Consider the following 17285-nt stretch of genomic DNA (forward strand, 5'->3'; position numbering starts at 1 on the left):
AATCCACGCAAATAAATATTTAAAATAAAAAATTAAAAAAAATTATTTTTCTTTAAAAATTAAAAAATAAATTTTAAAAAAATAATTTTTTTTTAAAAAAAAAACTAATTCCCTCTTTCTCTTCTTCTCCTCGTTCTCTCTCTCTCTTATTGCCCTACCCTAGCCAGTAGCCACCATCTCCTCCTCCTCCTCCTTCTTCTTCTTCTTCTTCTTCTTCTTCTTCTTCTTCTTCTTCTTCTTCTTCTTCTTCTGTAAAACAGCATAGGCACCCCAAACACAGTATAAATTGCCTTTTGGGTTCATTTTTCAAGCTTATCAAGCTTTTTTTGCACATCTCTTCTAAGATCCCAATTAAATTTTTTAGGAGCTATATTGACAAATGGGTCCTGAAAATTAAACAAGAATCAGGATCCATAAACAAGAAGATAACTAAAATTACAAACACAGTATCATTATCATTATCATATGCATTCATTGTTATTAATAATCATATATACCTCTTTCTTCTCAGATGGTGGAGGCTCTGCTGCAACAGGGTCTTTAAATTTTGAAAGGACTGGAGGGGCAACCTTAGCCTCTTGAAGCTTCTTATCATGAGGAACATAATTTTGAAATTTCATGTTAAGATTCCTGCATTAATTGAAACAAAAGTAAATAAGAAAAAATTGATTGAAAGAGAAATGAGTTGGGAAGAGATATGAATAGTACAGTTCTGACCTTTCTTTATTGGTTTCATTGTCATCTTCTGTGGTATTTAAGAGCTCTTGTGAAGCTTTGAGGGCTTTCATCCTCTCTCGACGTTTGGCCACAACTTTGTCGCATTCAGCCCATTCGAGGTTCAACTTCTTCTTCTTTTTCACCTTCTTTCAGATCTGATATTGGAGTTATCGGTCCCTCTTCTTCTTCCACTTCCTCCACGACTGCCGCGGTGGCTCTCTCGCTCTCCCTCCGACCTGGACCTTCATCGTTGAACAACAAAGGTAATAATAGTAATAGTAATGAAGGCAGTGAGTGTCGTTTTGAGAAGTTGGTGGTTTCGACAGTGGTGATGGTGTGCATTTGTTTTGACAGTGGTAGTGATGGTGGGTAGTTGTAAGGGTTGGTGGTGGTGGAATTGGTCAGTTGTGGTGGATGGTGATGGTGGCTTTGACGGGGATGGCGGCTAGGGAATTAGGGCAATGAGAGAGAGACGAGAATAAGAGAAAGAATTTGTTAGGAAATTAGGGTTTTTTTTTAATTTTTATAATTATTTTTTAATTTTTAAAGAGAAAGAATTTTTTTTATTTTTTGTTTTTAAAATAATTAATTTTTTATTTTTTAAATATTTATTTGTGTGGACCAATAAAATTGTGCTACGTGTACACTGTATCGAGTCGCTGTTAGTCTCTGATACTCCTCCTATGGAGGCTGAGAATGTTGAAGTCCCCGATGACCCAGAGGTTGAGTGTCTGGGTAGTGTCTCCGTTATTCCCCGCTCTCGCTCTGGCCTTTGGGGGCGAGGCGGGTGTTAGTAGTCAAGCAGCCCCGTCTGAGGGGGTTACTCTGGCGATTCCCCCGTTGAAGAAGTCAAAAGAGAAAAAACATGCCCTGGGTAGTTCCTATTTGGATGTTAAGTCAAGTTGTCCGTCGGTCCTCACCCAGCGTGAACTTGACTCCCTGGTTTTGCCGTGTGGTTTTCCGGCGGGGGTTGAAGTTAGGCTTCCCAAACAGCATGAGAGGGCAGATTCCTCTCCAAATGAGTGGGTGTGCCTACACTCGTATTGGTTTGAGTCGAAAATTAGGCTGAGGCTACCCATTCCTAAGCTCATCAAGGAATTTCTAATACACTACTCGCTTGCTCCTGCCCAGTTACTCCATAATGTGTGGGCTATTCTTTTAGGTCTGATTGTGTTAGGGGATAAGGCGGGCGTTCAATGGGAGGTATCCGACGTCATCCACTTTTATTCTCTGATGGAAAAAGAGCCGGGGTGTTACCATCTTCGCCCCAGGAAGAATTGTTCCCTGCTTACTGACTTAGAGACTTCTCATAAAGGGTGGAAGGAAAAGTTCTTTTTCGCCCGAGGCCCCATTGAGTTTGTTTGACGACCCTACAGCCCCGTTTATAAATCGGAGCTGGGGGGCTCCTGGTAATTTCCTTACCTCTATCGCTGGGGCTTTTTCTTATTCAACCTCCTTCTCTCCCTCCCCCCTTTTCTTTTATCTTTGGGTATTCGGGTGTCTTACTATTATTTATATATATTATGTGTATTTTCGTGTTTTTCCATTGTGGACGTATTGATGCTTATTCTAATGGGGGTGTTCTTGTGCAGTCGTTGCTGACAACGAGGAGACTGTCATCGGTGATATTTTTTCTGAAAAGGTTCGTAAGGTCACAACCCTAGATCCCAAGCTTTGATCAATCAAGTTCCTTCTATCCCGTGAAGCCTTAATTGAATCCTCCGCCTGGCCTCGCGAACTCAGAATCCCCCTAAGTACCCCCACTCATTATCCTCCTTACTTTATTTGGCCTGATTTTTTAAAATGTGCTTTAAGACACTTGAATCAAACACCCGAACCACTCTTGATAGAGTTTTCTGAGGATCATTCCCGCCTTGCAAAGACCTACCCCCGTCATCTTCCCAAAATGAGGCTATCTGAGTTGACCATTGAGGAGATCGAGGCCCAGAACGCCGCCCGTCGGAAGAGGCTTATGTCGAAATCCCCTAAGCGAAAAAGCAGGGCGAAGAAAAGCAAGACAGCGAGGCTTGAAGAAACCACTCAATCGGATCTCGGCATGTCATCTCAGCACGACTCGGCCACTGACGACGCCATTGGGGCCCTGCTTAGCGCCCTCCCTGAGGTTTCATCGGGTGCGGGCGAGGGTGAGGGTAATTCCGGGGGTTGGCCCCGACAAGACCTTCCAATCTAGGGCCTCCTGATCAGGAAGTTCTTTCTCAGCCTGAGAACCTTTCGGCGGTCATGCTGGGCCAAAATCCAGGGCTTTCATCCACCTCTCCTGCTCAGACTTCTGCTTCTCTCCTTGGAGCGCCGTCGACTTCCCATCTTGCCCTTTCTCCTGCTCTGGCACATCCTTCAACCTTTTCTTCTGGCCAAGGCTCCCTGCCTCTATCCAGTCATCCCCCGCGGGCCTCGGCCGAATGGGACGAGATCCCTGCTTTCCGGATCAAAAAGGATGTTCTGTTCGAGGAGTCGGCTAAAAATTATTTCAAAACTCTCCTGGATGCCGTCAGAAAACCTGATGATGATTTTTACATCTCTCATGGGCGTGATTCTATTGTGAAGGATACAACCATCTCGGGAATAAAGGTAATCTGTTCCTTGCATGTATCTCATTTTACTTCAGTTATTATTTCGCTTGTTGTCATTCATGTATATTTTTTATATTATTTATTTTATTTATTATTATTATTATTTAAAAAAATCCCCTTTTTTGCCAGACGGCTTTGAGATGTGCCCATGTTATGAAGTTTGCTCCACAGACTGATAGGGAGAGGGAGAGCTTGGCTAAGGGCTATTCTCGCTACAAGAAGAATTATGAAGCAGCTGTTGCCGCGAAGACGGCTGCTCTTACTAAAGTTAGTGCCTTGGAGGTCGACATTAAGCTTTTGAAGAGTAAGGCCGACAGTCTTGAGTCGGAGAAGAGGGGTTGGGATCTTACTCGTTCAGCCCTTGAGTCAGAAAAGGGGGTTCTAAGTGACAAGGTGGCTTCCCTGGAGACTAGTCTGTCGACGGTGAATCTGGAGAAGGCCACTTTGTTGCAAGCATGCGATGCCTTCCGTTCTGAGGCCGAGGGGGCGAAGGACAAACTCTCTTCCTTGAGTGGAAAGTTGTCCGAAGCTGAAAAGGCGTCAGCCCAGGCCCAAAAGGCTTTGGTCGATGAGAAGGAATCCCTGACTAAGGAGATAAAAGTCCTGACGGGCCAAGTGAAGAAGGCGTTCCTTAGTGGGAGTTATCAGTCGTCTTTTAAATTGTACTCCGAGTTTAAGGAAGGCAAATCTGCTACCTGGGATCTGGACGGGTTTTTTGCAAAGTATTCTGAGTTTAAGAAGGATGAAGATTTGGTGGATTCTTCCTCGGAGTCTGACGAAGGTAGCGAGGGTGAGGATGCCAACGGAGCCTGGAGATGGGAGGGAATTTTACCGTGTCCTTATTTTAATAAATTTCCTAGTGTGTGTTATTTGTGTGCGTGGGACAAGCTTGAGGAACAATTTCTTATTTGTTATTTATTTTATCATTATAAAGGATTTGTAAGGATTTTTCTTTAAATTTGTACTTTCAACTTATTTTTCTTATTATGGTTATTTACACGTGTGTGGTATTTTTTCGAATCGTTTTGACACTTGGGGATGCGCATTTATTGTCATTTAATTCCTTATATGTGGGTGGATTTACCTTTTCATCTTCCTTTTATCTTACCTTGGCCACCTTTTGCGTTCTATTTAAACAGACATTCTTCTTTGTTCATGGTGTCATTTTGGTGTAGCTTCTAAGTTCCTCTCTTCACACGTATATATATATTTTTTGCTTCCCTTTCCTCTGCTTCAGAAATGTCAAACTCTCCAGGTTCTCCTCTTCCTGAGTCTTCAAGTGGCGATGAGTTCCATTCTGACGTCGGGGATCGATCCCCCCGAGTCCTTCAATTTTTTCCCATTACAACCGGCCCAGTGGCGAAGCTATTGTTGGAAGGATGATGAGGGCTTACATGGCTAGACACAACGATGCGTCTTCATCTTCTGATGAGGAATGGCTTCAGAATTTCTTTGAGAATGAGGGACGTAACATTTCAGCTACCACAAGGGTCCCCGCCGAATTTCACGCCCTTCGCTTGCGCGCTGAGCGCCGCCGTGATAACCGTCGGATGCAAGCCCGCAACCGGCGGGCCTGGGATGAGGACCTGGAGAGGGAGCGTTTGGCTAACGAGAGGCGAATGGAGGAATGTTTAAGGGAGGGGGCTCCCTTTTACCCCCTGGCTTCCCTACGGGTTGCCGTCGTTGCCTGAGGAGGGTTGTTCAGGGGTCTGTCGTAATCCCGGGTTCTCTATGCATACTTTGCTGGCACCATCCCGACCGCGAGCACTTCTGATTCCTAAGTTTAGGTTTTGTTAGCTGTTTGTTATTTCCTTGTGCATGGCTTTCGTTTGTATACAATCGCTGTTTATTATGTCTCTTTTTTTTTATATTTTTAGTTATATTTGTGTAACCTGTGTTTGGGTTACGATCTTTTAATGGGTTTGTATTTATTACTCTCGGTGTCCCTTCCTATGTTTTGTGTTTGTTTCATATAAGGTTGGGAGAACTGCGGCTATGTTAAGTGTATTTATTACTTATCATTTATACATATATTTATACGTACTTATTCCGAGTTTTTTTTTTTTTGAATGGGGTGCTTTGGAAAGTGGAAAGACATATATACTCTTAGGGCCGCTTCTTGAAATTTGGGTGCACGTGTTTGCTTGGCACGTGTTTTAATGCAAAAAAGTGACTTTTTGTTTCCGTTTTTGTGGCATCTTTATTAACTGCATGCAATCTTTAGTTGTATAAATAAGCTTCTAGTTGAGCTCTTTTTTTTTTATCTAAGAATTCTTTCGACTCTCTTTTCTTTTTCTGGGTAAGTTCAGTTGAGTTTATTGTCCATCCTTCCTGCATTATGGCTTCCCTACTTAAAGATCAGATACCGCACTCAAAAGAGCCTTCCTCCTCCAACATTTTCTCAGGCTTGCAGCCCCTGGACCCTGCTTTTCTTTCATTGAATCCCTTTTCGAGTTTTCGTGATTTCGAACCACTACGCTTCCCCCATTGCATTTTTCAGAGGTCTGCAATTGTCCCTGTTTTGAGCAAGCTGCACTGGGCTTAGGGACTTACGCTGTTTCTCGAGTCGAAGTTACGCCACCTCTGGCTATGTGCCTTTGTGCTATTTTTCCTCCTGTGTTGGCACCAGTTGAGGCGGCCAAGGAGGAGCCCGAGGTGTCAGAGGGAAGCTCAACTCAGACGACGGCGGCTTATTATCCTGAGTTCGAGTCTACTGCCCAGTCTGAGAATTTTGAAGAAGTCCCTGTTCCTACGGATGCTTCGCCCTCGGTTTTCTGTATATCTGCTACTTCCTTCCCTCAGGAGTTACCTCGGGTGGTTTCTGAGATTATACGCCCTCCTTCTTCCTCTAACCGTCGAGGGTGGCTTGCAATGCGGAGGACATTTCAGCATAGGGAAAGTTTCTCCGAATAGGGGGCCCTTCTTCTTCTCCTCTTTTTTTTTTATTTACTTTGTAGGCTTACGTCGGCGCCTTTTTGTTTTATGTGTAAATTTTGTAAGTTCGCGTTGGCGCCATGTTTCATATTTTGTGTGGGCCACTACTCCCCCAGTTTTTTGAAATAGAGTGAGTACTCTTTTCATAAAACTTTAATTTAATTTTTGTGTATGGGGGTAGTGGTTTATCCGTTTGTGTACTTTAACTCCTTTTTAATAATATTAATTTTACTTATTCTCCTGTTATTTTGGCGCGTACTTTCTTATCCATGCGTTTAAACTTCGTACGGAGTTCTATTTCGTATGTTGTACTTGCTGATTGTCCCCTTATGGTTTTCATGGTTTGCGTATTCTCGTATCGAATGCCTTTTCATAAAAGGTCTTAATTATGCCTTTCGTGAAAGGTCTTTGTATTGCCTTCCGCAAAAGGTCTTTGTATTGCCTTTCGTAAAAGGTCTTTTTATTGCCTTTCGTAAAAGGTCTTTATCCCTTTCGTTTTTGACTTGATTGATATTTTTTCGAAGCCCCTTTTTTCATTATTTAAAAGAGAGAGTACGACGACAGTTATCGTGAAATTTGGAGTTCCTAGCTTTTAGTTTATACATAGAATTTTTTGAGGTACCTTGCATTCCAGCTTCTTGTGATCTCGGCCCCGTCCATGGTGGACAGTCTGTATGCTCCGTTTCCCGTCGGGCTTATCACTCGGTACGGTCCTTCCCAGTTGGTGGATAACTTCCCCGCTCGGGCTTCTTCGATATTCTGAAAAACTTTTCTTAGAACTAGTTCTCACGGGAGGAAGTTCCTGGGCCTAACTTTCTTATTGTATTGCTTTGCCACCGCGGAACAGTAATTCTGCATTCAGGACAAGGCGCACTCCCTTCTTTCCTCGACGTCGTCAGCGACTTGTAGTCCGAGGAAAGTGTTGTCTTCGTTACTTAGTTCGGATCGCAAAGTAGGCACTTGCGTTTCCGTCGGGATAAGTGCTTCCATCCCGTATACCACTGAGAACGGAGTTTCACCTGTACTAGTACGTGGCGTGGTTCGGTTGGCCCACAGTACGCTAGGCAATTCTTGGGCCCATCTTCCTTTAGCGCTTTCGAGTCGCTTTTTAATGTTGTTTATGATGACTTTATTTGATGACTCTGCCTACCCATTGCTCTGCGGATAGCGTGGTGTGGAGAATATGAGTTTAATTTTCCATTGTTCACCGAAACTTCTGAACTTGTGGCTGATGAACTGGGAACTATTATCCGCTATAATCTCCTGGGGCAGCCCGAACCTGCATATTATGTTTTTCCAGACGAACCCTTCTACTTCTTTGTCTTTTATTTGAGCGAATGAGTCGGCTTCGATCCACTTTGAGAAATAGTCGGTGAGGGCCAACATGAATTTTTTCTGAGCCGGCGCTGTTGGCAAGGGACCTACTATATCCATCCCCCATTTCATGAATGGCCACGGGCTTTCGACGGTGGTCAGCTCCGTTGGGGGGGCTAGGATGGATGGAGAATGTTTCTGGCATTTTTCGCATGTTCGTGAGTGATTTGACGAATCCTCCTGGACTGTGGGCCAGTAGTACCCCTGCCTTTGCACCCTCTGGGCGGTCACCCGTCCCCCGGAGTGGCTCCCGCATTCTCCTTCGTGGACCTCTGTTAAGATTAGTTTACCTTCCTTCTTCGTTATGCACTTTAAGTACGACCCGTGGTAGGATCTTCTATATAGTTGGTTCCGAAGTATAGCGTACCTTAACGCCCTTACTATGATTTTTCTCGCCTGTTTGGGGTCCGATGGCAACTTATCGTCCTTCAAGTACTCAAGGATTGGCTGTCTCTAGTCTCCGGATGTGTCCATCGGAATTTTGGCGCACTTAACTTCTTCTTCCGCTGGAATACTAGGTTCCGGGATAAAGTCGAATGGTATTGTCCTTGTGATGTGGAGGGGGGAAGAGGATCCCAAGCCGGCCAAGGCGTCGACATGCATATTTGCTTCTCGGGGAATCTGGCTAATTTGGAAATAGTCGAGAGTCGCAATCAACTTTTTTACTTCGGCCAAATACCTGGCCATTTTTAGTTCTTTAGCCTCAAAATCTCCTTTAACTTGTTGAACTATCAACTGAGAGTCTGACTGGACTAGTACCCTTTCGGCTCCCATTTCCTTAACCAATTTTATCCCATGGATCAGAGCCTCGTACTCAGCATCATTGTTGGTGGCTCGGAAACCCAACTTTATGGATTGCTCCATCATTTCTCCGTCGGGCGACAATAGTATTATCCCCACTCTGCTCCCTCTGACATTCGAGGATCCATCTACCTTCAGCTGCCAGTCCCTTCCGGCGGATTCTTTCTCGAACTAGACAGGCTCCGGAGTTATCTCGACCAGGAAATCCGTAATGCCTATCCCTTAATAGCCGTCTGGGGTAGGTATTGTATATCAAACTCGCTCAATTCTACCGCCCACTTCATCAGTCTCCCGGATACCTCGGGTTTGTACAAGACCCGTTTTAGTGGGAATGATGTCATGACTGAGATTGTATGGCATTAGAAGTACGGCCGAAGTTTTCTTGCTGATGTGACTAAGGCCCATGCTAATTTTCGATTATTGGGTATCTTCCCTCTGCCCCCGAGAAGGTTTTACTGGTGTAATAGATTGGTAACTGCGCCTTCCCTTGCTCCCTTACCAATACCGAACTTGCGGCGTATCTAGACAAGGAAAGGTAGAGGAGTAAGGTTTCGTCGGGCTCTGGCTTTGAAAGGACGGAGGCGTTGTCAAGTATTTTTTCAACGCCTCCAAGGCCAACTGGCATTTCTCTTCCCAATTAAATTTGGGGTTCCCCTTTAATAAGTCGTAGAATGGCAGGCTCCTGTCTGAAAGTTTTGAGATGAAGCGGCTTAAAGCGGCTATCTTCCCGGTTAACTTTTGGATGTCTGTTATGGTTCGGGGTTGTCCTGTCGCCTGAAAGGCTTCGATTTGATCCGGGTTCACTTCTACCCCTCGTCGCGTTACTAGATGGCCTAAGAACTTCCCAGATCCGACAGCAAAGGCGCACTTGGCTGGGTTGAGTTTCATCGAGTGGGCGAGGAGGATTTGAAAACATTCTCGCAGATGGTCAACATGGTCGGCGCCATCTTTGGATTTTACTAACATGTCGTCAGTGTAGGCTTCTATAGTCAGTCCTAACTGTTGGGCAAACATTTTGTTCACCATTCGCTGGTACGTTGCCCCGACATTTTTGAGTCCGAAAGGCATCACTTTGTAACAGTATGTCCCCCTCTCACCGATGAATGATGTTTTATCTCGATCAGGAGGGTGCATCATTATTTGATTATATCCTGAGAAGGCGTCCATGAAGCTCATTAGTTCGTGTCCCACGGTGGCGTCGATTATCATGTCGATGTGTGGCAGTGGGAAACTGTCCTTTGGACAAGCTTTGTTTAAATCAGTAAAATCTATACACACTCTCCACTTTTGGGAACTACCACGAGGTTGGCGAGCTAAGTTGGATATTGTACCTCCTCAATGGTATCGTTTTCTAGCATTTTTGCGACTTCATCATTTACTGCCTTGTTTCGATCTGCCCCCATTTTTCTCCTCTTCTGCTTGACCGGGATGTAATTCGGGTTTACATTCAATCTGTGAGTAATTACGGCCGGATCTATCCTAGGCATGTCCGAGTGTTCCCACGCAAATACTTGGAAATATTCTTTTAATAATCCTATGATTTGATTCTTCCGGTCTCCGGTAAGTCCCATGCCGATATAGGTTGTTTTTGTTGGGTCCGTCGGGTGTATGGGTACTTCCTGCAACTCCTCCACCGCGGGTGATTGTTCTTTCGCCGGGGTCGAGGAGTTGATTAATTGCTATAACTTGTTTTTACTCCTCAAAGATGAGGTGTAACACTCGCGGGCCCCCAATTGGTCCCCTCGAATCTCCCTTACCTCACCCTTGTAGGGGAACTTGATTACTTGATGGTAGGATGACGCGACCGCCTTCATTGCATGGATCCATGGTCTGCCAAGGATGGCGTTGTAGGCCGACGGGCAATCCACAATTAGAAACTTTACTGATTTGTTGACTCCGTTCGCGTAGACGGGTAGTTGGACGAAACTTCGAGCGACAGCGCTTTCCCCCAAGAATCCTACTAGTGTGACCTAAGTGTCCTAGGCTTTTAAATCCTCGATTTCCATTTCTTTCAAAACTCCGGCAAATAAAATGTTGGCTGAGCTTCCAGTGTCGACGAGCATGCTTTTCATTCGAACATGGGCTACGTCTAGAGTGATGACAAGAGCGTCATCGTGGGGGTGTTCCAATTTGGAGGCTTCCCCTTGGTTGAATGATAAGTGTACGTCGGGGCCATCGCTGTCGATTACCGCCATCGCCCTTACAGACTGGACCCGACGGGCGTGTGCCATTGAAGCTCGTACTGAATTCCTGCTTAGGTCTGACCCTCCCAAGATCACATTCACGGTTTTCTTAATGTACGGTGGAGGAGATTGATCTTGGCCTTTGCCACTTCCCCACTGGATGTGGAGCGTGGCATCCGAAGCGAGGCAGTCCCGAAAGAATCCTTCTTTCACCAGACGGTTGCACTCGTAAGTTGCGTGACCATGTTCTCCATGAAAGGTGCAATACCGCCCTTTGTCCCTCTTATCGGGGTCAGTGGTCATTCTCGGGGGCCACTTCGTTTCCTTCAATCCCCGCAGTCGTCTTATCAACTCAGTTAAAGTAATGGTCATCCACGGTAGCTCCTCTTCTCCCCGTTGAGCGTGTGGCTGCCCCGGCTCGCCCATACTCACCATAACTGCCCCTCGGGTGTTTCTTTCGTTGGCTGAGCGGTTGTCAGTCCTATTATGAGGCCGTGCAGCTGGTGTCCGGTTTTTTGGTTCGAAGAGGAAAGTATCTCCCAACGACGAGGTTTCGCGCGACACCTCCTCACTGTGTCGTTTTTCTTCTACTTCCAAGGCCATGTATCCTCTTGCCATGGTTAGGGCCCTTGTGAGGGACAGGCCAGGTTCCACTATCATCACCTTCTTTAATTCTGAACCATGTATCAATCCTTGCATTAACGCTTTCGTTGCCACTGAATCGGTGCATTTCACGATACTGACGTATTCTTCACTAAATTTTTCTAGAGGTTCGTCGAGGCGCTGGTGTATTAGCATTAGGTCCGTATCCACTTTAACAGTCTGCACACTTATCGTAAAGTTTGTCTGAAATCTCCTGATGAGATCCTGGTACGAATTTACTGTACCGGATGGTAAGTTGTGGAACCAGCGTAAAGCGGGTCCTCTTAACCCTTGCGTAAAGGTCTTGCATTTGATTGCTTCCAAGTCCTCTAACGGGACGGAGACGGTTAACATTTTTGCTCAAACTGGCATACGTATTCCAAGGGGTCTCCCATCCCGCTATACTCTGGTAATTTAGGGGCTACATAACGCTGAGGGGCCTCCACACGCAGGATGTGGTTCCCAAAGGGTGAAAGGGTTGATCCCTCCATTCGAGCCCATTCGCTGTGTACTCCCATTTGGCTTTTTGCCTCTAACGCTAATAATTTGTTCCACATCATTTCCTGTAACCTCTGGTCTCTTTACTCTCCATTGATGGACTTCCAAAAACTGTTGGTTCCATGGTTCGCTTTCGGGGTGTTGTGCGGAGCGCCTCTACGTCTGTTATCTCTTCTACCTCGTCTCTAGCCCTTCTGGGCTGATCTCGATGGTGAATTGGGGCCTCTTGAATTGCCAAGTTTCCTTTTTCTCCAGTTTCTTCATGCATGCATCGGGGATGGTTGCCTGAGTGGTCGTTATTGTTAGCGTGGTTCTCTTTCTCGGTCCCTCCTTCCACTTGGCGATTAGCAGTTTCTTCCGTATGCGGGGGTCGTTGGTACCCTTCGAGGACAACTCTCATCTGTTTTTTTTCGCTCTCAAGCCTTTGAATATGTTCCTTTTAAAGGGCGATTTCCATACCCTGAGTTGTCATTCTGCCTTCTTGTTGTTTCAGCCTTTCGAGGATCTCTCGCCATGGCGGGATTAGGTTTAATACGTCCTCGGCGGTGTTGCCAGTGTCTGCTGGTGTTCCGAGGACGTTATCTGGGTTGTGTTGAGGGGTGAGATCTTCCTGTTCATTTGCCATTTCTCTCTTGTTTTTGATCGATTATCTTACGAAAAGGTCTTTTTACTGAGAAAAAGAAAAAGTTTCCCACAGACGGCGCCAAACTGTTTTGGTCGAAAACAGTAAAAATTTCTTTTGTGAGCTCTTTCTTTTTCCAGTTCCTAATCCCCCTCTTTTACGTCCTTTTCCTTTTATTTATATGTACGTCCTTCTCTTGCATGTACGATCTATCATCCTCCTATCCCCTTATCGACACGTGTTCTCTTTCTTTTATTCTTTTTGCCCCTGCCACGTGTTCGTATTCTAATAGATGACTCCAGTGTTACACATGTCTGTGTTTCTAGTGGGTTTTAATGCTATTATTTTCCCTAAATCCGACGGTGTCGTGTCCGTCGACATCTCATTCTTGAAAGTATCAGTTTCTTACTTTATGCTCGAGACCTTCTTTTTCCGTCGGAGCTCTCGTCTGAGGAGATCCAAGTTTTCTTCCGTCGGGGGCCTTTGTTTCGCTAGTGGTGTTACCTCGATATCCTCCCTTAGTTGCGTTTCAAGTACTTCCTCCGTCGGCAAGTTACCTGGGTGCCTCATTGGATTCTGGTTTATCGTTTCACTTACAGTTGATCTTCAATCCGTCGGTTACCTATTCTCTTCCGTTCTTTCTTCCGCTTCCGTCGGTGCTTTCTTTACTTGTTCTTGTCGTTTATCGTTTTCCTTTGTTTTTGTCCGTAGTGCTCCCTTAAGGATCAATAACTGGTCCACACCGGGTTAGGTCGCCCTCTATATCTTTGGGCCTGGATGCATTCATTTTTGTGGGCCTTTTAACGTGGGCCTTTTTGCGTTGTTCATTTTATTGGGCCGTGTGTTTCTAAGTTTGATTTTTCCCCCCCCAAACAAAGCTCAATCTCATAAATTGCAATTTATTTGTAAAAGAAAAATTATAAAATTAAAGAAAAAATTGTTTTGCAACATTATGAGAAAAACAGAGAATAAAAATCCCAAACTAATAATCGAAATCGAAATTGTTTTTAAACTAAAACAATTAATTCAAAATTAAATAAATGAATAAATGAGCTTCATCTTTATCTTGGACGAACTCAACCCTTTGTCCAGCTTTCCGATTCAACTCACTAAGATAGCATCTGAGTTCAAGCAGCTTGGGCTATAATAAGAAGAAAAACAAATAAACAAGGTTAGTAGTCCAGAATTAATAATCCAATTGGATAATAATTCACTAAAACTCATTAGTTTATAGAAAGAAATACCTTGTTTCTTTGCAAGAAGTTTAGGACATTGGGGTTTCCAATGGTCTTTCTCATTGCAGTAGAAACACTTTCCTTTTAGTGCATCACCAGTAGCAGGAGCCTTTTTGTTTTTAACTGTTTTCAAAGCTTTAGCTCGCTTCTTGGTATTTTTCCACTTCTTCTTTGTCTTGGGTCTTGAAGTAGAGGCTACATGTGCCTCAGGTTTAATCGTCCCATTACCATTTCCAGAATTCTGAGGTTTACTCCCTTTCTTCTTGGGTCCTCCAATCAAATTTTCATATGTCTAAAGATCATTGACTAACGCATGAAAGTCTATCTCCTTTTTATTCATACATAATTTGATGTATAGGGCAGAAAAGCTGGAGTCAGACTATTCAAGATAAGGCTTACTTGAGTTCTCTGATCCATTTCAGCACCATGATTCTGGGCTTCCTAGAAATAACTTTCCATTAGGAGAACGTGATCACGCACATTCTGATGGGGTTCCATCCGTGCATTGATGAATTTCTTAGTCGCATCAAAGCGAGACTGAATAGATGCCATACCGAATAGCTCAGTTAACTTCGTCATAATTTCTGCAGCCGTGTCGGTTTTTGCAAACCTTGTTTTTAAGCTATCAACCATGCTGGAAAGCATGAAGTATCGAGCTTTATTGTTAGCATTCTGCCAACGCTCGAACTTCTCTTTCACAGCTTTAGTTGCATTGTCACCCGGCTGTTCAGGAGACGGCTCAGTTAACACAAACAGGGCACTTTCACCTATGAGAGCAATATTAATGTTCTCATTCCATTTTGGGAAGTTAGATCCATTTAGCTTATTTTCAGTTAAGAGTGATAACATGGGATTTGACATGGCTATACAGGATACTACAAAATAAGAAAGAGAAATTAATTATGGTTTAACACAAAATCCAATTCAGAAATTATTAGCACATAGCAAGTAGGAATGACAAGAGAAAATACTAAAAATACAATCCTAAATAATTTCCAAGGGTTTCAACAAACTAATATCAGTGTCCCGTTTAGGCGAGAGTCAAAGCTACCATCCATTGAATAGAGTTGTCAGCTCATCTAAAATAATAAATATTCTAGCAACCTTTTATTCGATCGAAAAGAGAATCCGACGTTGTCCCGTTTAAGCGAGAGTCAAGGTCATTCCTATTTCATGAGCTTCCACCATTGTTTCATATTTTGTAAGTCAAATACAGTCGTCACCATTAGGGTGATCAATACTATATAGAACACTTACAAATATACTTATCTTTCGAGATTAAACGGTGTTAACTTGCTAATGAACGTTCCTCCATTAGGGAGGATTACTCACTAAAACAAAAGCTATGTAAAACCAACATTGGAGATCGAATATCTTAATAATAATAAAGCTCATTATTTAAAATGTATTTTCTTTTATTATTTATAATATATATTTTCATTAAATATCAAATTTAGAATAAAACTCTAAATAGAATTTAATTTAATATTTATAAAATTATACTTAGATGGTTATGAAAATAAATTGAATTATTTTCATCTTAGTATTAATTTTTTAATAAATATTAAGAAAAAATTTAATTTAAGTTGCATTAATTTAAATTAATTTGCAACTAAAATTTAAATTTTCATAAGAATATATTTATTGTATTTTGAAAAAGAAATTATAATACTATACTATTTTCGAAATACTTAAAAAATAATTACTAGAAAAAATACTTCAAGCAAAAACTATCTATTTAGATTTTCTTTTTGACTAATTAATTCAATGTCTAATAATAATATATTTTAGTTCATTTATTTTAAATTAATCATTAAATGAAAAAATCATTGATTTAAGTTGGTTCAAAAATTAATTAAAATAAATAATTAATTTACAACTTTAATCTATTTTTCAAGATAAATTCAAAATCATCTTGCATAATTAAATGCAATTTCGAATTTGATTAATAAAATTAATAAAATATATTTTGAAAATTATTCAAATTTAAGTTGAAAAAAAAAATTCAACTAAAAATAATTTTCTATTTAATTAAGTGTCATGAAAAAATATATTTAAGTATCATGATGAAAAAGAACTTAGATATTTAATTTTTCAATTTAATTAAATGTATTAAATTCAAGAAATAGATAATTAAGTATATAGAAGGCTTAATTATTAATCTCTAATTTAATACTAGGAAAAATATTCTTAACTTGAATTGTACCAAAATTAATTATAAAATAATTAATTTCATATTGTATAATATTTTCCTATTTAATATTAGAAATAATAAGTAGTCTAGAAATAACTATCTAGAAAATATCTCAATTTAACTAAGTATCTTTTCAAAAAAATAAAAAAAAAATTGAAAAATATCTAATTTAAGTTGTTATAGAAAGAATCTAAAACTTAAATATTTTCAAATTTGAATTCAATTAAATATCAAAATTAAGTTGTAACCACCTAATTTTGAAAATATTCCATTTTAAGTTTAAAACTAACTTAACAAAAATATCTCAAGAATCTTCAATAACCAATTCTTATAATTCCTCAACTTAATTTTAAATTCAAAAAATATTCAAATTTAAGTTTGGTAAGAAAAATCAGTTTAAAATAACTAATTTATAACTTAAATAGGAATATTTAATAAATAAGCTTCAGCAAGAATCTAGTTAGTTAAAATTCTTTATTTAATTAAATACAAGAAAAATACAAATAGTTTATCTAGAAATAATATCTAAAAACTAAGAGTGTTTTTCTTAAAATTAACTTTAAAATATTAAAATGAAATTTTTTTTTACATATTTTAAAAGTTAATTATGTTGCTAATTAATTTTATTAGTGTTGCCCCTGATTTTGCCCAATATACGTGGACCAACCAGACAGGGACACGTGGACCAAAAGATCTTAACATTTAAATTAATTGCTAAGTCTTTATAAAGAAAGGCAGCATATATCCGGGACCTGCCTCCCAGAGAAGGCATACGAAGTCCCCTATGCTCCCAGAGGCCTAAGTGGCATCAAAGCATCTCCGCGAAGTGTCAGGCTTCCCTTGAGCAGTCATCTCGCATTTAATGCCGCATGGGAGGAAACGTGTTGGAACTGCCACACGCAATAAAGTCTGACGACACAACCCCCGATCTGCACCTACAAGGCTATGACCACTTAAGTCTATTGACGGCTACACTGCGAAGAGTCACGTCAGTCAAAAGGCAATAAGGACATTCCACATAAAATCCCTACAGCACCTAGGGATTTGACCATGCATTACCCATGGTATATTCATTGGGAACACCCAACTTTATTAATAGTTACAGAAATACATGTACTATGATTCTGGGAATCACCCCACCAAAAACACTATAAATATCCCCTCAAAGCTCATTAATGGGGTCGAGAATTTTGGGTTGCATAAGTGCAAGAAGAGTAAATACTCACCAAGAACATTCTCTGTATTAAATACACTCATAAATATACAGACTCGTGGACTAAGGCTCATTAACGCCCCAAGCACGTAAAAATCTTTCTCTTAATTTCTTACAGCTCTTTAATCTCTTATTATTTTATTGGTTGCCGAAAACCTCGGTCAACATTTTGGTGCTTTCATTGAGAGCTGAAGAAAGCTTCTGTAAACACACATTACGTTACAACAATGGTGGAGACTCGAAGCACTCGTCAACCTCGCCCTCTAGAAGATGCTCAAGAC

At 41.6% G+C, this 17285-nt stretch overlaps 1 protein-coding gene and 1 pseudogene across 1 annotated transcript; both read right to left on the reverse strand.

Annotated features, from left to right (window-relative positions):
* Positions 1 to 24: 24 nt before the first annotated feature.
* LOC133031428 (uncharacterized) lies at positions 25 to 1059 on the reverse strand (annotated as a pseudogene).
* A 9337-nt stretch (positions 1060 to 10396) lies between these two features.
* On the reverse strand, positions 10397 to 11596 carry LOC133031429 (uncharacterized). The gene has a single exon (XM_061104924.1). The coding sequence runs from the start codon at positions 11594 to 11596 to the stop codon at positions 10397 to 10399; it is 1200 nt and encodes a 399-aa protein (XP_060960907.1).
* Between the last annotated feature and the right edge of the window lie 5689 nt (positions 11597 to 17285).

Source organism: Cannabis sativa, chromosome 9 (assembly GCF_029168945.1).
Source record: "Cannabis sativa cultivar Pink pepper isolate KNU-18-1 chromosome 9, ASM2916894v1, whole genome shotgun sequence".
In the NCBI taxonomy this organism is placed as follows: Eukaryota; Viridiplantae; Streptophyta; class Magnoliopsida; order Rosales; family Cannabaceae; genus Cannabis; species Cannabis sativa.